Source organism: Grammomys surdaster, unplaced genomic scaffold, assembly GCF_004785775.1.
Source record: "Grammomys surdaster isolate TR1022 unplaced genomic scaffold, NIH_TR_1.0 125808, whole genome shotgun sequence".
Taxonomy (NCBI): domain Eukaryota; kingdom Metazoa; phylum Chordata; class Mammalia; order Rodentia; family Muridae; genus Grammomys; species Grammomys surdaster.
Genome location: NW_021620639.1, coordinates 932,518 through 955,508, shown reverse-complemented (window position 1 = coordinate 955,508; position 22,991 = coordinate 932,518). Strand labels below are relative to the sequence as shown.

Sequence of the window (22,991 nt, the reverse complement as noted above, 5' to 3'; positions counted from 1 at the left end):
AACTTCCCCCAGTCTTCTATATGTAACCTACCAGTTAAGTAAGCCATACAAGAAATATGAGCAATACCCTCTCTGCTCTTCTGCATGCATATTTAAATATACTCTGCACTCAGTCCCATGTTAAAGTTAGTTATTTCCTATGAGTATTCACCCATACTCTAAAGATGTATTCTAATAATAAAATTATTCAGCAAAGTGACCTTTACCTTAGCAATGACTGTAACAGTATTAACTAATGTAATCCTTGGCAGTGTCTGTAACAATAGGTGAGGTATGGAAGATGAAAAAGATCAGTATAAGAAGTTGCCACTGTCATTAACTTCTATTCCAAGAGGCTCTGGCTCCTCTCCGCACCTCAGTGCAGCCTAGTTGTCAAGGTCACCCCTGGGCAAGGACAGTGGCTATTTACAGGGCAATCGTTACCTCTTCATTTCAAAGGTAGGGAAGGTGAGGCAGGCATGTAACTTGCAAAGGAAAACAGCCAGAAGCCTAATACTTGTTCCTGTGACCTGGGCAGTTGGCTCAGAAGGAGCTCCTAGCACCTCATCTGATGGCTGACTCTATTGTTTGGTATGTGAAGTTACTAAGGATCCTCACAGTAAATACTCAGTTCTTAATGTTTTTCTTCACAGATTACCTTGAACAAAGGTTCAGTCAGCAATGTGTAGGAGTTTCAAAACCATTTTTCCCTGATATAAGGAAGGCAAAAGAAAAGCCAAAGCAGACTGCCTATACAAACGGGAAGATGTACCAAATTCGACCATATGACAGAGCAGGTACGCTGCAGACCTGTCCAGCTTGTAGGAAATGCCGCACACTGCCTCGGGAACATGGTTTTGCTGCTTGTGTTGGGCACACTTTACGGAAAAGAGAAAGTCTTACTGAGTCTTGCAGGTTTTGCTCCGTACAGAATTGCTACATTTTCAATTATTTTTGAAACTTACGATATCGCTAAAATTGACAGAGTATGTAGGGATTATGTACTTACTGAAGATATTCTCTGACTGTTTTAGAACTCCATGTAAGACAAATTATAGCTTTGTTTTATGCTTCTAGTAAAACGTGTGTGGGGTGTGTATGTGTGTGTGGGGGAGGTGCCTAAGTGTGTGTGTGTGTGTGTGTGTGTGTGTGTACTTGAGTGTGGGGGGGGTGGGGGAAGGTGGAGTTTATTGTTGATAAGATGATACACAGTATACTGGGGTTCCCCTGTACACAAACAAGAGGAACCCTGAGCTGAATCTACAAGCAGCTTATATAACATTTTTACAGAGTTCACAAGGACAGTTAATTACTTTTCAGACAATAACCGGAAAGGATTTCACACAGCTGTTCCCAGGCCGGGTTTCTAGGTACTCAAATTTGCATCTTATCTTTTACAACAAAGAGGGTCAGCTTTAGTGGCTTCTCTTTACCCAGGTGTACAGTGTAAAGGGCTCTTCTCCCTGATAAACTCTTATCTTGGGCCCTTCTTCCTGGAATGTTTGTTTGAGTCTTTTGAATGTGCTTCTCCCGGGATGTGCCTGGGGGGTGTGGGGGGGCAGCTAATATTTGAGTCTAAACTGAAACTCAAACTTAAGGATCTTTTAATTTTAAGTTCAAGTTGAGACCTGAAATTACATTCTTACAGTATGTGTGTGGTATGTGTGTGTGTGGTGTGTGTATGTGTGGTGTATGTGTGTCTCTGTGTGTGTGTCTGTGTGTGTGGTGTATGTGTGTATGGTATATGTGTTTGGGGTGTGTATGTGTACGTTTGTGTGTGTGTGTGTGTGTGTGTGTGTGTATCTCAGGGCCATGAACATGCTAGGCAAGTGCTCTAACATCTAGCTATATATTGTCAGCCTCTAGCTGTCTTAGAGACTCACTATGTCACTCAGGGTGGCTTTGAAATTGAAATTCCCTTGCCTCAGTCTCTGGAATTATAGGTCTGCACTACCATACCTGGCACAAAGATTAAATATATAGATTAAATGTCCAAATAATTAAGCACTATTCTCCCACTAACATTTTTGATACTTTTTTATATTTGAAATCATTATTTTAATATCATAAATTTTATAGAGGAAACTTTCCTGTTTCTTACTAGAATACCACAGTCCAGAGGTGGAATTATCATTGTTGCTATCCAAACCCCTTGTCCATGTAGGGACATTTGGGTTTTTCAATATCTCAGCAGAAAACCCTCATCTGTACAGAATTCAGCCTCCCTTGAGTGCCCTGGGGTCCTGTAACTTCTGCTATTCAGTAGAATGTGGCTTGGGTGCTAGGCCATTCTCTCCTGGGGGACAGCTTACTACATTAGAGGCCATCTTGCTACCATAATTATTCTAGTCCCTTCTTTGCTGGTTTTGAGGAAACAGAAAAGATTTCTGGTGCTGTTTTATCAAATTTCACTTTTCCAAAAAGAAATGGTTTTGTTCAGCTGACTTGCATGATTTCTGGAGGGCCTGAGATACAGAATGAGTTGTTATGATCAGTGTTGCCATTAACATGACTTGTACGGTTCTCAAAGGCTCCTGTGACTTGTTCTGTTGTTTAATAAGAAATGTCATCGTAGCAGTCACTGGAGAGAAGAGACAGCTCACAGGATGGGAGAAAATAGTTTCAAACTGTTGACCCCACAGAGGACCAGTTTCCAGAACGCATAAGGAAAAAACTCCTCAGGTTAACTCCCAGTTAGTAAACGGGGCATGTAGACGTTAGTAGACGTTATCCCTAAAGATCTAGCATGCTGGCCACTAGCAAGTTTCATGTTCACATACGGTTATTTTCCACCTTGTTCCTTGTCTGTATTTGTGGTGTATGTACATATGTGCTTATGTGGGTGTATGCATGTGTGCACAGGTGCATGTGCACATGTATATGCAAGTTGTGATGTCTAAAGTAAAGAATTGGGCTTTCATTTGAGCTCCCATTAAAGCTTAATTTTAAGCTAACTGTTTCTTCTTTTATTGCCCTGTAAACTTTTATTACTATTTAATTTTTCTGTCTATGGAAATATTTGTAAATGATGCCTATACTTGTACTTATACTGAACTCTAAAAACCTCTTCCTACCAGAACCAGAAGAGACTGATGCTGTGAAACATATTTTTAGGCTGAGAGAAAAGCTTGACTGGGAAACACCGTCGTTTCCACGTTCTCTGAAGTATCACCCTAAGGCTGTGGTTCCAAAGCGCAACCTAAAGGTACAATTCTATTTTATGCAATTTCAACTATTCAAAATTAAAATTTGAAACCATATTAACTTTTGTTTAATTCATTGTAGATATCACATCTGCGCTCATTAATAACATTAATTACAATAAATTCTGGCAAATATAAAAGAATCCCAATATAATTTATTTCATATAAATTATTATCATAATTATTTCATGATGGTTTTAAGTCTATAATACATCTTCCATAAGTTCCTCCCATCTTTTCCTCTTATTTATCGGGGTCACAGGAAAGTGTGCCATGTGCCTTAAACTGGAATCTACTTTTGGATGTCTGTGTTTGTCACTTTGTGACTTACAAAAAGAAATAAAAGGAGCTTGTTTAAGAAACTTACTATAAGCTCATGTTCTCAGCTGCACACTAGACCGACTGAATCAGAAACTGAAAGTGCGACTAGTCATGTTTACTCAGTAAACTGCTACATTCTTAAGAAGCATTGCTCGGAACCCTGAGGTCAGGTTTTTTTCTTCAAAGGGCCATATAACAAGTATTTCAGTCTTCACAGACCACATGCTCTCTGGCAAGGAAGCACTGATGTACAACAAATGGACATGAATGTGTGCTGATAAAACTTTATAAAAACAGACTCCTGGTTCAGGCTTGGTTTGCCAATCCCTGCTCCAGATGGTTATTCTAAGGACAAAAGGACTTTTGGTCACTGTTCATAGCCAGATAAGGTGACTGGAAGTACATAAATTTCGTAGTTTTGAATCTCTGTCTTGAGCAAGCATCTCTCCACTCTGAGGTTTATAATTCTTTGAGCTTGGAATTGAGATAACGGGAACTTCTCTAGAGCGTTGTGAAGAGTCAATGGAAAAAATGTGCTATAGCATCAGGTAGATTGTGGACATCATGTTTGAAAGTGTAAAACAGAGTTCTTACTGTCCATGGCTGCTTTGGATCCTTGAGTAAATTATACTTAATTTGTATGGAAAAGAGACTTGTGTTTTCTATGTACACCAAGTTTCTAGCTACCTTAGAAAATAGAATTAGAACAAAGCTGGCATAACTGGGCAAACAGCTACAATAAGGCTTGTCACTGCCGACTCACACATTTTAACTCACTGCCCGTTGCCTCTTATTTTCGGGGTTGAAATTTATTTTTAAAAGTCTCTTAGTACAGGTTATAATTGGACCCAAAATAAGAAAACAAATAGCTACAACAATGGAAATACTCTTCAAGAAAAACAAGGTGAAGACTATAAAACTGAGCCTAAAGCTAAGCACCCCAGTAACTGGAAACAGTTTAGTGCACTTGATTCAGCAGCTTCTAAGAGTATCAGCAATTACTAAATTATGCTTTTAATAAAATTACTCCAAGATGATTCAATTCAATTTTTGTATGATTAAAAAAATTGTTGATAAAAGTGCATGTTTCAAAACTAAAAGAAAGTAGCTTTAGAATTTACATTTTATGTTTCCTTAATGGGCGATAGCCAGTTTTTCAATACTACCGAGTAAATGAGACTGACACTTTATCACTCACTGGAGAAACTTCGAGGGTAAATTTAAAGTCACACTTGGATTCCAGTTTCTACTCTGTTACTTCATGAGTCTATGACGTTTCTTAAGTTAGGTGATCTACAAAAACTTTAACTTCTGCATCTGCTTATTTATACTGAAAAGCACCAAGCCCCAGTCTCTTTAAAGTTATCAGAGGCATCATTGTTCAGACAATATATATATGTGTGTGTGTGTGTGTGTGTGTGTGTGTGTGTATGTGTATATGTGTATATGTGTATATGTGTACATGTGTACATGTGTACATGTGTACATGTGTACATGTGTGTATATATATATATATATATATATATATATATATATATATATGGTATCCACCCCTTACTGCGCATCGCCTGCTTAGCAACGATACCTACAGTTGTTAGAATACCTACTCCTGTCAACATCAGCACAAATGTTAAGCCTATGTGTCCAGAATGGAAGATGGTGCTTGTTCAATGTCTACCATTAAGTTCGTAATAAGGATGTGGATAAGTATTTCTAAATGTCTTATCACTGTGTATGTCTAGGATGGAAATGAAATGCCTTAACCCTTTCATAATATTGGCCCTACTGAAGTGAATTAGCTATGGTTTGAGGTTAACATTGTTTCTCCTGGATCTATTTAGCCATTTAATTAATTAAAGTTGTGTCAAAGTAAGCTTCTTTTTCTGAGGAATGCTTGAAAGATGACGGTGAATTCGTATACTGCCTTCCTCGGGAGAACACCAGAGGCATGTTCAATGAGTACGATCTTCAAGCAGTCTCTGCCTACAAAGCTAAAAACTGCAAAGAATTTTGGATGGTCACTGCTTCGTTTGTCTCAAAGGTAATGTAAAATATATAGGCTCTGCTTTATGCATTACATCAGGAAGTATTAGCCGGTCAGGCAAGCGTGACGGTGCACACTGGGGATCCCAGCAGTGGGGGACAGGTGGGGGGAGTGAGTCTGAGGCCAACCTGGGGTACACATAGAGGCCCTGACCACAACATGAGAGGAGAGGAACAGAAAAGTAACCAGCTTAGAGGCTTTTTAAAAGTAGCATTTTTTTTTACTTATTTAAAATTAAAATACAGTTTTATCATTTCCCCCTTTTGCCCCTCCAACCCCTTCCATAATCCTTCCCTCCAACTCACTTCCCTCTCAAATCCATGGCTTCTGTTTCTTTATTATCCCACAACTCCCCCTCACTCCACGGTTGTTAAGCACCCGGGGGTCTTTGTCTAGGGGTAAGGCCTGATGAGAATTCCCTCCCATTTCATTTGTCTATTGGTGACGTCCTTGTTCAAGTCTTACTTAGCAGCTATATGTTTGCCATATCCTGCCTGGAGCTCCCCTGTCCTTTGCAGGACTCTCAGTAGACTCCCTGGTCTTCTGGCTTTTACAGTCTTTCCAGCCCCTCCTCTGCCATGTTCCCTGAGCCTCAGGTTATGTGCAGGCGTTGTGCTGTAGATGTATCCATTGGGGCTGGGCACCCCACAATCTGTCGTCTGTGCATTTTGACCAGTTGAGGTTTTCTGTAACTGTCTCCATCTGCTGCAAAGAGAAACATCTTTGATGTATGTGCTGTGAGGGTTACGTTTACCTATGGATGTCAGAAGAAACATTTAGACTGCAGCTGGGAATCCGGCCGATCTCACAAAGTGGCTGTAATAGCTTCTCTTCTATTGGTGGCCTCACTAGTCCTAGATCGTTGGCTAGGTTTCCAGTGCTGGGCATCTTTTCTCTCCTGTTGAACAGGCCCTATGTCTCATTTGAGAGCTGTTGGTTGTCACCAAGATAGGAATGCCACTACCTCAGCTTTAGGGATATTGTGCCCTGCTGGTCATTGTTGTGGTTTGTAGGCACCACAGCTGAGCAGGACTGTTCATTGGTTCTCTCCTTTTATGGCTTGCATAGCACCTTCTAGAACTGTAAAGGCCAGTCCTCTGGGAGGAGGCTCTCAGGTCAGACTCCGCTCCAGTCTTCTGCATCCCGCAGCCTCAGCCACGGGGACACATCTCCCACCTTTGGGAGGCAACCAAGGGCAACATCAGCAGCCTATTTATTTTGAGAGTCTCTTGACCAACAACTGGAAAGCTTTCTCATATATAATGCTAGTGGTTTTGTTAGGTAGCATATGTCTTTTGGAGGGAGCATTATCAGTCCATAGAATTTTCATTTCTATGAAACATAGAAGTTTCATTTCTATGTGTATGTATGTATACACATACAGTTGTATGTAATTTGTCTAATTTTAGGTAAATGAAACTATGATTTCTGTCTTTGTAGTTTAGATAAACTAAGTCTATTTAGGAAATCAATGTTTAAGAAACAGCTTAGGAGAAAATTACTTAATAATAATGTTTCCTTCTTCTTTGGTACAGATTAACTTTTAAAAACTCAATTGGAAGTTTTTCACCTATTAGTTTTTTATTTTACATGATTTTTTAAAGTGAAAACTAGAAAACAGGCATTTGTTGGCATAATAGGAGTAATAAATATTTCTTTTTCGTGTAGGTGTGCGTGTGTGTGTGTGTGCGTGTTCACTGCCCCAGAGCTCACCAAAGAAGTAGGCTGGCTAGCCAGCAAGCCCCAGGGATCCACTCATCTCCAGCTCTCTAGGGGTTCCGCTGCGTCCAGCTCTTTTAGGTGGGTTCTAGGGATTGAACTCAGGTCCTCATGGTTGTGCGCCAAGCACTTTACCGGTAAAGCAATCTTTCCAGCTCCACGAGGAATACTTCTATTGGTGTATTGGTCAGAAACTTTACCAGATGTAGAAATCCTCCGGTTATGTCCTTAGCACTATGACCACAGATTGTAATTAGCCAATTGTGGTCCTTTGTTTAATAGCTATCTGTTTTCTTCTGCTCTCCCAACTGTCAAACTAAAATCAACTCAACAGTATATTGGAGCAGGACCACAAACCTGGGACTTGATGTGCGCGAGACAGGCTTCCTGGCACTGAGCTGCGTCCTCAGCCATGCCATAACTTATACAAAACATGAAAATTGTGAGGCAGAAAACTTGTCGAGATTTTTTTGTAAAAATATCTCTGGATAGAGAGGAAGTTTTTCCTGTTCTTTCTGTAGGAGCACAAGAAAGCAAGCTGGAGAAAATGTCACTGGTAGTAGCTGTGTGGAAGGAAGTCAGATTAGGCTGTAGATGAAGTGGATGAGGAGCGGGGTGTAACACGTGACTATGGGCCTTTTCAGCATCTTGAAACTAGAAGTGAAGTCACGCGTTGTGCTTTGTAATCATAGATCACTAAAACGGGCGTCAACATGGAAGAGGTGGAACTTATGCCTACTCTGGACTGGCTTTCAGAAAGACATTACTTCTACTTACTGCAGAAGTTTAAGATATTTTACAACTTCCGGTGAGATGGACACAAAGAAAACTCATGTTTGGTAGTTTCTGTAGTAACAGCAATTTTCCCACAGCATCTGAACCCACCAGAGGGACGCTGCTCGTGCGTGCGTGCGTGAGTGCATGGGTGCGTGCGTGCGTGTGTGCTTGGGGCTTTATAGGGGCTGGGGTGTTCCGTAAATGTGTATTAGACTAAGGAACTTTATCCACTTCAGAACAAAATTTTTTAATTTCAGTCTTTTCTGGATAAATGTTACAAAAAATGATGTCAAACATTACTGAATAATCACTAATAAATCATTACCTTTTCTTTATGCCCTTCTTATTGAAATCCTAAAATCCTGCCTCTGTCCTCTCCAACTATTGGCTGCTGGCATCTTTATTTACCAATCAGAACCAACTGGGGGCAGGGGCAGGGTCCCAAAAAGCTACATGCAGACCCTCTCGTGTAAACAGATTTTTGGGGAACATAATTAGCATTCCATCCATAATACAAGCAATACAAGCAGCTACATCTATTACTCTACCTACCTACCAACATCTATAGATAGTATATATAATCTAAGATAGATATATCTATAATCCGACTCCTTCCTAGTTGGATGCCTCTCTCCATGGTTTCCATTTCTGTTCATATTGCAAGCTAATTAATGTATAGAATACATTTCATAGTTTATGATATATGCACACGTATATCTAAATGTATGTGATTATAGACAAATAGTAAAAATCCTTGAGGCTTTCTCAAACAATGTGCTGTTATTTATTTCTCCTCCCTCTTCCTTCTGTATTGACCTCTCCCCTCCCTAGCTGGATTCTCTTCCCCACTGTTTCCATATCACAATGTATAAATTGTGTATATGTATAGTTGTATACACATTTATAACATGTATTATATATTTATATATAGTATGTATATTATATGATATATGTATAATATATATACAGATCATAATGTGTAATTAATGTGTAACAACACATTTCGTTTTTAAAAATATTTATTTGGATGTTGCAGCCAAGCAAGTTCTATATCTATGTAATTATATGACTTGGAAGACTTCAAGAAGTATTTTTTTCTTTTCAGGATAAATAAAGCCTTTGTTACTTGGAAACTGAATGTTAAAAGACGTAAGACAGAGACTAGCAGGTAAGTCTTAATATACAATGCATATGAATTCCAAAAGCAAAACGATTTCAAATGTAGTATGAGTTGGAGACACTTGAATTTTAATTCACATTGGGAAGTCACATTGTGCTGATATTCTGATACTACAGGAAGAACGTTGAACCCTGTGCACACTAGGCAAGTGCTCCGCAGCTGAGATCTATCCCCAGGCCAGCAGTTTTACCCACCCTTGTTCTATGAAGCTAGTTAAATGCTTCTAATACATCACAGGGTGCCATTCTGTGACCACACTGCTGTGAGTTCCTGCCAAGTTTCTATGGTCTCTTCATCTTTCTTGTTTGTTTTTGTTTTCTGTTTTTCTTTCCCCAAACAGAAATGACGTAGTCAGAGATAACAGTTGTTCTTGTTTTGTGCAATTTCAAGCAACTGAGTGCTTCTCTTGTCTTTAGTAAACATTTTATTGTTATAATTGTGACTTGAAATACAGTTGTAAGACACAACACAGAGAAATCCTCTGTGCCCTTTACCTACCCCCGCACCACACCCCAGGTTCCACAGCTCACAATATTATGGAACATTATGATTGACAGAATGTTGATATTAATTAGTATACAGGATATTACTGTCACCATAGTATCTGTCATACTTGCCTTCATGGCTGCCATCACTTCTTGCCCAGTGCCTCTCCTTACTCTGTGGTAACTACTGATCTATTCTCTGGCTCTATAGTCTTGTCTTTGAAGGAATGTTCTTATCGGATATAGTAATAAAGATGTGAGGCAAGTTCACATCTTAAGACATGGATTGTGATGGTGGTTCTCACATGTACACTGGGCTCCAAATGTCTGTCTGTCTGTCTGTCTATCTGTCTTTCTGTCTCAGTCTTTGCCCTGTTCATCATGCTTCAGTAAAGAGGTTTCAAAAAAAACCAATCATTATGTAGAAAGAATCCTATATCAATAGTTGTTTGGTTAGCGCTCAATGGTGTTCTTAGATTCAGCTGTACTGTGTTTGTTAAACCCATTTCTCTATCGATGTACACTTGCATATTTTCTAGAGTTTTGTCTGTCATAGAAAGCTGCTGTAAATATTCGTGTATGTTTCCATTTCTCTGGGGTAAACACCCAAAGTTAAAAGTCTGAGTCATATGGTCATTGGATGTTTGAGTGGTTTTTATTGTTTGTTGAATTCTTTGTTTGAGACAAGGATTTACTGTATACCCAGGCTGACCTGGTACCTTCCTGCCTCAGCCTCCTGGGCACTGGGATTATAGGCAAAGGCAATCCTGCCAGCTGTATTTAGTTTTTGAAATAGTTGACAAAATAATTTCTAGAATAGCTGTGCTTTATGTCATTCCCATGATCAATTCAGTTTTCTTCACATCCTTGATATCACTTGTGTTGTCACTAGTTTTTATTTCAGAATTCCGATGGGTATAGAAGCATCTCAGCATGTTTTAATCAGTGTTTTCTTAATGCTATGACTCTAACTTTCATTCCTTTAATGGTGACTGTCTCTTGATGCATGTATTTGCCATCTGTCTATCTTTGTGGCCACACGAGGACTGTGGAAGGCAGAAGGACCCGCTCTCCACAGAAGCAAGCTTTGCTCCGACTGGTTCAGGTCTTAAGGAATCTTCTCTCTTCCATTCTAACTTTTTTCCTGCTTCCATTCTGCCCTTTCTGTTTCCAATGTCACTGGCTGTGGTTTGTCCTACCTTTTTGATCACGATACATAGAAAAAGAGGATCAGAAAGAAGAAAAAAGCCCTTTTTTACTTTATGATACAGATAGGAGTTTTCAAGAATTATTATCCAAGCTGTCCCTTATCCATTGAACATTCTTCTTGTTACTTGGAGAAAATTATTTAGATTTGACCCGGATTCAGTTCCCAGCAGCCACGTGGCAGCTCACAGTTGTCTGTATCTCTAATTCCAAGGGATCCAACACCCTCACACGGACAAAACAAAAGAGGCAAAACACCAATGCACATAAAAATAAAAGAAAACAAAAATATATCTTAAAATTTTACTAAGTTGATGGTACATATAATAATTTTTCATAACACCGCTTGATACATCAAAACTCGTAGGACTTGGTGGAGTGATGACACCTGTCTTTTTCTTTTGGATGAGAGCTAAGTCACCTTCTCCTTTCAGATCATACCTGTACAACCACCTTTTTTATGCTGATGAGTTATTTCAAACTTGTTTGCTTTATGTGAGAGGACTCTGTGAAGATGCCCTGACTCTCAAAAAGAACAACGAAGACAATCCATCTGCCATCTGCCTTATCAAGGTGAGTAGATGCAGTCCCTGTAAACCAGTACAGGTACAAGGGGTCTGGAAAGGCTATGCATGCAGTTTTGGACAAAGGAAACAATTTCTAGATCCATAAGTGAGTCACTGTGGATGGCGTGATAAGTAGCAGTGAAGGACATGGAGAATGATGGCCGTTAGTTGTAGGAGTTAACGTTTCTTATAAATTCTGGCTGATGCTTTAACAGAAGTGACTGAAGCCATTGTCACATGTCTCTTGGAAGTGCAAACTTACTTGTAATTAATAGTTTCTAACACATGGTGGTTAGTATCGTCTCATCCCTTGGTATTCCATATCAAGAATTTATCACAAGATGCAATTCAGCAGTCTTGGTTTAATGAACGAAATTTCCTGTTTCACAATTTTAGGAAAGATGAGCTTACAAGTGACCTGATATAATTAGCTTTTTGTAAGCTTTTTTGAAAAATATTAAACACACAGAACTATAAGTCTTAAGTATTCCATATAGAGTTAAACAGGATTCCAGCAGATTTTACTTCACTGTCCCAGTATGTAGGGAGATGCTGGAAGGTAAAATGTCTCTACATCAAGAAAGAGAAATGTAAAGGGATTGGACAAGTTAGCAGTTTGATAATCTCAGAAATGTTTTTGTGTTGAATACGCACATGTAATAAGATCAATATCTAACAAAATACCTAAATCAACATAAGTTTAGAATCAAATCAACATAACTTAGAATCAAGGTTATATAGAAATTATTCAATATTCTTTGAGCAAATGAAAATTCAGGAGGATGAATTAATCCCTACATATAGAATATGTTTTGGTTTTGTTTGTGTGTTTGTTTTTTGTTTGGTTTGGTTTGGTTTTTGGTTTTTGGTTTTTGATCCAGGGTTTCTTAGTGTAGCCCTGGCTGTCATGGACTATGCTGTGTAGCTCTCTGGCCTAGAAGTCGGGAGATCCCCCTGCCTCCGCCTCCACCCAGCTGCGTTTTATGTATCCGCATTGAGGATGCTAGCATCAGTGCTTCCCTCTTCCTTTTTCTCTTAGTTTTACAAGACAGGATCTTTCTGTGTTCATCAGTTGGCCTAAAGCTTGCTGTGAGGTCCAGACTGGCCTGTAATTTATAATCCTCCTGCCTTAGCTTTTCCAGCGCTAAGATTATAAGACTATGCTACCATGACCGACTGTATTATTTCAAAACTATAAAATTCAGTTCATCTCAGAGACAGATGAGGCAAGAAATATCTTTATATGGTTTCTGTGTAGGAGGAAATGCCTGTTTTAGGTTGTCTTATGAATAAGCTAAATAACAAAAATTTTAAATGATGAATAGGGAGACAGGTATGGTGGTGCACACCTTTAATCCCAGTACCTGGGAAGCAGAAGCAGACAAGTCTCTGTGAGTTCAAGGCCAGCCAGAGCTACATAGTGAGACCTGTCTCAGAAAACAAAAGGAGAAGAGGAGGAGGAAGAAAAGAAGAGAAAAGGGAAGGAGGGAAGGAAGCAAGGAAGGAAGGAAGGAAGAGAAAGGAAGGAAGGAAAGAAGGAAGGAAGGAAGGAAGGAAGGAAGGAAGGAAGGAAGGAAGGAAGGAAGGAAGGAAGAAAGAAAGAAATTGATGAACAGGACAGCTAAGCAGTCCAGGAAACCCATGTCTGTGCCTAAGACACAAGTGGGTCACAGTGCTCACAATGACAGAGAAAGGATGTTTGAGTTTCCTGGAGACTTTGGGTTCTCTGAGCTTTCCTCAGAGCATCAGGAACCTTCCAAAATTTTACTTACAAATGACAGAACTGAAAGAGATCATGGTTTGTCCATGTTCACAGAATAAGGCAGAAACTTTAAATGTTTCAAACTTAGGAGTAGATTGTCTTAGTCAGGGTTTCTATTCCTGCACAAACATCATGATCAAGAAGCAAGTTGGGGAGGAAAGGGTTTATTCAGCTTACAGTCACACATTGCTGTTCATCACCCAAGGAAGTCAGGATTGGAACACAAACAGGTCAGGAAGCAGGAGCTGATGCAGAGGCCATGGAGGGATGTTACTACTGGCTTGCTTCCCCTGGCTTGCTTAGTTTGCTTTCTTATAGAACCCAAGACTACCAACCCAGGGGATGGCACCACCCACTATGGACTAGGCCCTCCCACCCTTGATCACTAATTGAGAAAATGTCTTACAGCTGGATCTCATGGAGGCATTTCCTCAAGGGAGGCTGCTTTCTCTGTAATAACTTCAGCTTGTGTCAAATTAACACATAAAACCAGCCAGTACATGGACTTTTGAAAAACTAAAGTTACAGTCTTGCATATTTACTGATGAACCATGCTGTGGCAAGAGAATTAACACACCATAGAAAAATAAGAAAATATTGAAAGAAGGGTGATTTATACCATGTACTCAAATGGATTATACCTTCTGTATTACCAACAAAATTGGTTGTGTCGTTCCTGGAAATTTCTCCCAGGGAGATCTTCAGTAATGTATTGTAGTTATTTAATTTTTAACTTGTGTGTGTTCATGCTACTCTGTGTCATCCCAGATAAGGGCAGGCCAGGGGGAGAGTGCATGTGCATGTGTGTGTGTGTGTGGGGGGGTCAAAACAGAAGTCAGACGTCCTCTACTGCTCCCCTTAGCTTTTGAGGAGACGTCTTTCAATGAAGTTAACAGTCACTAATTGGCTGGACTGGCTGGCTGGCAAGTCCTAGGGCCTGACTTTCTCATGCTTCCTCAACACTAGAGTTACAGATATGTAGCATGCAGCACCACACCAGCTTTGTGTGTGTGCTTCGGCTCCAACCATAGCTCCTCATGCTTTGTTGAAGCAAACCGCCTTCCAAACCCAGGTTTATCCTGTAGAACATGCTCATGTTTTTATATTAACAAATAACTGAGATCTGAAAGGCAAAGGTAAGTTTTGGAATTAAAGTGATCCCAGGTTTCATAGATGATACCTTCACTTTCTTAATTTTAAAAAAAATATATAATTTAACAATCTTCTGCTCTGCATTAATTTAAGTTGTTTTAGCTTAAACCGTAGTTTTAAATAATAAGTATTTTTTTATTTTTATTAAGATTTAGCCATGGTGTGGTACATGGCTTTAATCCTGGCACTTGGGAGGTAGAGGCAGGCAGATGTCTATGAGTCTGCGGCCTGGTCTACAGAATGAGTTCTAGGCCAGCTAAGAAGTCATAACTGAGACCCTGACTCAAAAAAACATAAAAATTTAGTTACATTTATCTATGAGGATTTAAATTTGAGTAACATTGAAGTCATAGTATGTAAAGCATAAAAGAATATATATATATTTATGAGCTGTGCTCTACTGCATGCCATGGAGAGGTGATCATATGCCTTTTCTCTTGTTCTTTGTAACTGATTTTTCATTTTCAAACATGTGACATTTATTGCCATTTAACTAGGTGGACACTTCCCGAACATACGTTCTGGAGACATTTTGTGAGGAGCAGTTACAGCAAGCCACCCAGGCAGTGGCGCAATTTGAGGAGATCAGGAATAAAGCAATAGTAGAGATAAAGAGTACAGCCTTAAAGGTAATTCTGCAACTGCGTCTGTCCTATTACCGCGTACTGAGTGATTATTCCAAATTGCATTCCTGAAAAAAGAAAGTATTGGAAATCAGCAGTTGAGTCAAAGGTGGCTATGTAACCAACCAACTGGTATTATATTTAGTATGAAATTTTCCAGGCATGATGCAAAATACAAAAAAAATGTATGTATGTATTTGTAGATGTATATCTGTGAGTTCATGAACTATAAATATCTCTGTAACTTCAAGGTGCTTCCTATCTAGCCTGCACTGACATATGGAGGGCACCTGATTAGTTCCTAAGGTCTTAGTGTTCATAAGATTAAGAACTCAGGAGAAACATCTAGATGAAATACAACTTCACTAAGGATTTTAGAAAGGGAATTCAGGAGCCCTGTGCCACTCAAGATCCCTCTGTGAGTACATGGAGTCACTTTCTTGCCCCTGCATTCCTGTCTGACTTCTAAACTGATCTGCTTCTAAGATTCTGAACCCAAAATTGGCTTCAGAACATGTAACAGGTTCTTCTTGTCAGATGTCCAAACACAGTAGATATAGGGGTAAAATATTGATGAAAGCTGATGATAAAATTTATTTTTATGTGTCATCCAGGCTAGTTATGATACTATAGACTACAGATCATCTGCACTAACATAGGACAAGGCCCTAACATAGGGCATTTCCCAACTGTCTTATGAATTATAGGTTGCAGAAAAGAAAGATGTTAAGGAATACTTTGAGTCAAAACCGTCTGAAATCGACACGACACATTTCAAGCTGCCCCAGTATCGATGTCTGTTAGAAACAAATGTGAAGTTTTTGAAGCTGATTGACTACCTGTTTCAAGAACTCATTCGACAGTTGATGAACTCTGCCCTCAGCCAGCTCCTCGACATCTTCACAGGCTCTGCTAGGATGCCATTTTCAAAGGAAAAAAGGAATGAAAGTCTCATGAGGTAAGTGACAGTTTTTGACAAATGACGGGAAGTTGTATTCTTGCAGTATATCACTGCTCATGGAGAAAACATCCAAGAATTAAAGTTAGACTTTGAAAATCTTCCATGTAGTAGATAGCACATACTTGGTTTTACAGATCTTATTGTCAATAATACCTTTAAAATGTCATGAATTGGGCCAGGCAGTGGTGTCGAACGCCTTTAATCCCAGCACTTGGGAGGTAGAGGCAGGCAGATTTCTGAGTTCGAGGCCAGCCTGGTCTACAGAGTGAGTTCCAGGACAGCCAGGGCTACACAGAGAAACCCTGTCTCGAAAAACCAAAATAAAATAAAATAAAATAAAATAAAATAAAATAGTCATGAATTGAAGAAAGAATTCTATTTTTCTTTCCATCAAATTCTGAGCAGATTTTGTTCCTGTATAAAATGCAAAATTCTCAATGAAATTTGAATTTCAGAAAAACAACAAATAATCTTTGCATATAAGTGTTTCCCAAGTACCTATATTAAATTTTATTTGGTGCTTATCTGAAATTCAAATTTTCATTTGTTATCTGACAGTGTGGTTTTACTGTGTCTTTCATGAGATGTCAGAACAATTCTGGAAGAGGTCGCAGTTTCTATTGGAATTTGGATCAATTCCAGGAAGCATCTACTAGATGTTTTCTCCATCTGAAAAAAAAAAACACTTGGAAAATGTCTGATATGTTATTAAAAACAAGTATCTACTGATAATTAAGTTGTGAAGCAAGGAAAAAATCTAGAAAAGTTTCATGATTATAACTAGAAACCTAAAAATATCAATTCATAAAATTTTGAAGACTATGAAAGAAAGAAGTATAGTTTCTTTTACTTCTCTACATTACTAACTCAGAACAATTCTCAGTGTTAGGACAGAGCAAGCTGCTTAGTGACAATTTTATATGTTTTTATGTTTTTCTAAATCTTTCTGTGTCTCTGTCTGTCCCTCCCTCCCCCTCCCTTTTCTTCTTCCTCTTCTTCGCTCCCTTCCCTTTCCCTCACTTTTTCTCCCCACCCTGTATAGGTACACTAAATATAGTTAAACATAGTTTTTTATTAAAGAGAGAAATTGCTAAAGCTAATTCATCTTATAAAAGTATAAAAAATGATAAATCACCCTTTTATTTCTTAAATGAGTGCCTTATTATCCTGTTATCTCTATATAGATATTTTCTCATCCTTGTAATTTTAGCGTATTGTTTTGCGGTTCATTTTTAAAGCACATAGGTCTTGCGTGCACTTTTATGGTCTGATAGGAATGCATAGGTAGCAGTTCAGGTGAATCTACTGTTTGTGGATCCGACCAATAGGCTAATATATTTGTCTCCAGGGAGTTGTGTGAATTAGCCTTACAAAGTTTAATACATTCTTTAATTTCCTAATGTATAAAATAAACGTAGTAACAATGCCTGCATCATCATATTAAGAATAAGCACAGAGTAAGAGCTTGGTACTTAGTAACTACAATCATTGAGTCTGTATCCATCAGTATTTAAACAATATTGGTTTCTATTTATGTAATTGCTAGTGACGTTGAACATTTTTTTCATGTGCTTGTTGGCCATTTGTTTTCCGTGGGGAAATGTCTGTTCAGACTTACCTTTCACTTTTAAAACCAGGTTATCTGCCTTCTCACACTGAGCTGTAAGCTGAGTGAACATCTCTACACACCAGTTCTGGCTTCCAGGTCCCTCCTTTCACTTTCTTCACAGTGCTCTTTATAGCACAAGCACTCTACATCTTAGTTTGGGTATGGCGGTGCCTCTCTGTATTCTCAGTACTCCAAAGGCTAATTCAGGAGGGTCACCAAGCCAAAGCAGACCAAGGCTGCAGAGTGAGTTCCAGGCTAGCCCACAAGGGAGTGAGACCCTAGGAGAATAAGAAAGGGAAGGAGGGAGAGAGGAAGGAAGGAAAAAGAAGGAAGGAGGAAGAACTTTGATTCTTATGAAATCTACTGTGTTCCCCTTTGATTGTGTATATCTCAGAAATGACTGCCTAATCCATGGTCAAATACTTAATAATGTAGCTTTTTAGCCAAATCCTAGATACATTGCAAGTTAACATTATAGAGAGTATAGCAGGGGTCCAAGGTCATTCGCATATACGATCATTCAATTGTCCCAGCATTATTGTTGAAAAGAAAAACAATTGTTCCTTCATTGAATTCTCTTGGCAGTTGACAATCCAGCCTGCCATATGTCTGTGGCTTTATGTCTTGATTTTATTCATTCCATCTGTCTGTATGGATCCATCTGTCTTTATGTGGGTACCATACTGTCCTGATGACTCTCCTTTGTATCAGGAAATTGTCGGTCTTCCAACACTGCCCTTTTTTTCCTCAACATTGTTTTGGGCATTCCATACTGTAACCATTAGTTTTTCCACCCATACCCCAGTTCCTGAATAATGACTCAGAGGTCACTATATTAATACATGCCTAGCCTTAAGCTAGGGTTGTTCTCCAACTAGCTTGTAAGTCACTTAACCTGTTTATACTATTCTATGTCTGCCATGTGGCTGGTTACCTCTCCTCAGTTTCATGTGTCCAACTTCCTCCAAGTCTGGGTAAAGAATCCTCCCACCTGATTAGTTCCCAGAGCCTCTATCGCTCCCTCCTTCCCTCTCTCCCTCCCCCCCCCTCCCCCTCCCCCCCCTCTGCTCTTGCTCTTGCTCTCACTCTCTTGCTCTCTCTAGCTCTCTACAGAGCACCCTACCTTCTAATCTCACTCCAGTTTATTGGTCACCAGATTTTTATTGACAGTTGACACTTTTACACAGTACACAAGAGATTATTCCCTACACCATATGAACTTGCCAGTTTCTGAAAAAATGACAAACTGAGGGTTTTATTATAGGTATTGCATTGAATTCATTGGAAATATTTTTGCATTTTTTGTTTTTGGTTTTTGGTTTTTCAAGACAGGGTTTCTCTGTGTAGCCCTGGCTGTCCTGGAACTCACTCTGTAGACCAGGCTGGCCTCGATCTCAGAAACCCGCCTGCCTCTGCCTCCCAAGTGCTGGGATTAAAGGCGTGCACCATCACTGTTCGGCTGCATTTCTTTTTTTACTTTTAAAATTCGTAATGACATCATTTCCTCCTTCTCTTCCTTCCCTTAAGCCTCTCTGATGCACTTCTTGCTCTCTCTCAAATGTCTGACTTCCTTTTCCGTAATTATTGTGGAGTGTGTTTTTATGTGTGACAAAGTACATAAATCCAACCTGCTCAGTTCATATAATGTCACCTGTGTATACTGGCTAACCACTTGGTATTGGAAAACCAACTGGGGAAAGACCTGGGGAAGGCCATTTCTCTAACTCAGTGTTACCAGTGCCCTTAGTTCTTTGTCTAGGGTTGAGAGCCGAAGAACTTTCCTCTTCCTGTGCTAACAAGTCCGCTGATGTTTCCACTCTGGTCTTGTTTACGCAGCTGAGACTTCATGGGCATAGCCCGTACCTCTGACATTTCCAGAAGACACAATCTCACAGCAAAACTTTCTGTTCTCTTGGCTCTTAAGATCTTTCTACCCTTTTGTCCACTACGATCCCTGAGTCTTAGGTGCCAGAATTGTGTTGTAGGTAAATCAGTTGGGACTGGACACTACATATTCTCTTGTTCTCTGAACTTTAATTGGTTGTGGTTTTCCATAATGTTCTCTATCTGTTGCAAGAGAATTTTCTTTGATGATGTATGAGAACTACACTTATCTGTGAGTATAAAGATATTTAGAATGTAGTAAGGGATTGAATTAATAAAGAAAAGTGATAGTTATAGGTTTACCTCCAAGATCCCTGACTTCACTAACTCCAGGCAGTTGGCTAGATTTCCAGTACTAAGCATGATTTCTTGTTGAGCAGGCCTTAGGTTCAATTAGTGAGTTGCTGGTTACCAGCAAAGTATGTATGCTACTACTGCACTTGAAGGGTTAATGTGCCATGCCCGTTATTGTGGTTCCTGGGCCTCACAGGTGACTAGGACTGTTGGTTGCTTCCCTCTCTTGAAAGCTTACCTGGCCCCCTCTGATGCCATGAAGAAAAGTCCTGAGACATGAGGCTTTCAAGTCAGTTCCAGCTCAAGTCCTCTGGGTCCTGTGTTCCAAAGTGCACTTCTCTTCATCAATAGGGACTTATCTTTAGCTTCTGCCTGTGAGAGGCAGCCAAGGGCAACAGTCTACGTTTTAAGACTCTCGGACAACCCTGACCCACAACTCAAAAGGGAGCCTCTTGTGCCTGGTGTTAGAGTTTTTGTCACATGGTCTGTGACTCTTAGATGGAGCTTTATCAGAAAAGATGGGAAATCTTCATTTAAACTATATATGTATATGTATTTATCTTTCCCATTTCACCTTTCCAATCACTTCTGCCCTGTGGTTGCCCTGTCTGTCACTCTCCCATACCCTGCCTCTCCTTTGCTTTTCTGGTTTCTGCACTTACTCAGGGCTGTATACTCCCATCTAAAGACTTGGAGGTAGAAGCAACAGATGAAGTAGAACAAGCAATACTTGTTTTTGTTTCTGGACCTAAGTTACCGCACTCAATATATTCTCCAGTCCATTCAGTTGCCTGAAAGTTTCACAATTTTATTTTTCTTTACAACTAAATAATATTCCACAGTGCGTGTGTTCTACATTTTCATTGCCCATTTGCTGAAGGACATTTGTTTCCATGTCCCAGCTGGAGCAGCCGTGAATGTGGCTGAGCAAGCATCTGGGGAGGAAAATGTTGAACCCCTGGAGTGGATTCTGAAGAATGATATAGCTATAGCTGGGTCAGATATCTGGTAGATTTATTTTTAGCTTTCTGAGAGTTTTTCACACTGATCTTCAGAGTAGCTGAACCAGTTTACAATCCCATCAAGAGTGAATGAGGTTCCTTTACCCCCATGCCCCCTCCAGAATTTGTTGCCAGTTATTTTGTTGATCTTTGCCATTCTGTCTGGGGTAAGATGAAATCTCAAAGTTGTTTTGATTTATTTTCCTAGCTGCTAGAGGTGATGAACATTTTTTTAAAAATGTTTCTTAGCTATTTTTCTTTCTTCTTCTGAGAATTCTCTTTTCAGATCCCAAGGTCATTTTTTAAATGGGTTATTTTATATTTTCTTGTTTGTTTTGCCTTAGGAACTTTTTTAAAATCCAGAATGAATGTAAAAGAACAGTCATCAAAGATAGAGAGGTTCCAGACACAGGTTAACCAGAGGTTAGCTTTAAAGGTGTGCCTGAGGCCCATGAGGGGCTTACAACTCTACTGCTTCATCTTAAGCTATGGGCAACACACTCGCTATCCATTGGCCTAGCTTCTGCATCCACTAAGCACAGATGGCTTAGTCCTGCAAGGCCTCAGTTTAAGAACCAAGCCAGGTATACATAGGTCATTTTTTAATAGCAGGTACCGTTGGCCAGCGAGGAGCAACATGTGTCCTCCACTCGAAGTCCACAAACTTCCCTCACCATGTGTGCAATGAGTTTCACCCCTTGAAAACATGGCTGGTTCAGTACAAGCCAGTTCTACTTTAGTAATGATTGGCATCCAGCCGCATCCCACCCCTTTACAGGCAGCTGAAAATCCAGGCTGGTGACAGCGAAGTACAGATTTGCTACTACTGGGTCTGTGGTCCATCAAATGAGGTGGTAATGGTCAGTCTGTTTACATATCAAGGAAATGGTATAAAGACTACAAGAACACAGCAAAAAGAGCGGAGTTTGATCTTTTCTGTTTCCGTCTCTCTCTTTGTTAGGAAACTCTTCAGGTCGCTGACCTCCTCTTCAGGTCATTTTGGTGGTTTGGCTAAACTTAGAAATTTGTCCATTGCCTTTAGGCATTTTTGGCTTAATAGAGCACAGGTTTTTTTTTTAATTTTTCTTATAATATTTTAAGTTTTATTGGTGTCTGTTGTTATATTTCCCTGTTTATTTCTGATTCTGTGAATTTGCCTTCTCTCCTCTTTGTTTTGGTTAATTGGGCCAAGAGTCTTATCAGTCTCGTTTATCCTCTAAAAGAATCAGCTGTCAGATTAGGTGGCACTTTGTGCTGTTTTCTTCATTTCTCTTCCTTTTGGCCCTGACTCTTGTCATTCATGACTATCTAGTGGGTTTGGGTTGGGTTTGTTCTTGTTTTTCTAAGGTTTTGAGTTATACCATTAAGCAGCTGATTTGTTTGTGCCTTCTGCTTGTTTTTACTGTAGGCACTTAAAGCTGTAAATTTCCCTAATGGAGGATATTTTCACTTAATATAGAGTCTAGATGATTAAATGTGAAACCCTTGAAATGTTTTATTTTCTAATACTGTTGCTCAGAGGGGCCCCACTAGTTGATAGTTTAAGATTCAATAATATTTCTTTCTGTTTAATCATTCCTTTTTTAAAAATTACTTTGAGAAAAGGTTTCACTGTGTGCTACAAGGTTTATTTTAAACTCACTGTGTAACCTGCCCTGGCCTCAAGCTCACGGTCCCCCTGCATCAGTGCTCTGCATCGCTGCTGCAGTTGCTGGCGCGCACTGTCAGAGCCGTGCGCTGTCTTTGAACACTGTGCTATCACTTGCTGCATCAGCAAGGCTTCCTGAAGCTTCTCTCTGTGCTCTCTGTGTTCCCTCAGGCCTGCAGTATTGAATAGTTTCTGGTGTCTGGCTCTTCCTGCCTTCCTCCCCATCCATCCTCAGTATTTGAATTTCTCTTATTATTTTATTTTATGTTTTATTTTTATTTTTTAGGTAGATACTTGGATCTACAAAATTCCCTCATAGGGCTGATTTTAATGTGTCTCACTCAGACTCTCTCTCTCTCTCTCTCTCTCTCTCTCTCTCTCTCTCTCTCTCTCTTTCTCTGTGTGTGTGTATGGTATGTGTGTGGTGTGTGGCCTGTGTGTGGTGTGGTGTGTGGTGTGTGTGTGTCTGTGTGTGTTTGTGTGTGTATGTGTGTGTCTGTGTCTGTGTGTCTGTGGTATGTGGGGTGGGTGGGTGGTATGTGTGTGGTGTTTGTGTGTATGTGTGTGTGGTATTTGG

General features: G+C 39.7%; 1 protein-coding gene across 1 annotated transcript in view; it reads left to right on the top strand.

Annotated features, from left to right (window-relative positions):
- The first annotated feature begins 745 nt into the window (after positions 1-745).
- Dnah14 (dynein axonemal heavy chain 14) overlaps positions 746-22,991 on the top strand; it is a 196,983-nt gene continuing 174,737 nt past the window's right edge. The window contains exons 1-9 of the mRNA XM_028789300.1: positions 746-776; positions 3,057-3,184; positions 5,392-5,544; positions 7,959-8,074; positions 9,149-9,211; positions 11,349-11,487; positions 14,892-15,023; positions 15,725-15,975; positions 19,667-19,682. Of these exons, the coding sequence (XP_028645133.1) occupies positions 746-776; positions 3,057-3,184; positions 5,392-5,544; positions 7,959-8,074; positions 9,149-9,211; positions 11,349-11,487; positions 14,892-15,023; positions 15,725-15,975; positions 19,667-19,682 (1,029 nt within the window). The remainder of the gene's footprint in view (positions 777-3,056; positions 3,185-5,391; positions 5,545-7,958; positions 8,075-9,148; positions 9,212-11,348; positions 11,488-14,891; positions 15,024-15,724; positions 15,976-19,666; positions 19,683-22,991) is intronic.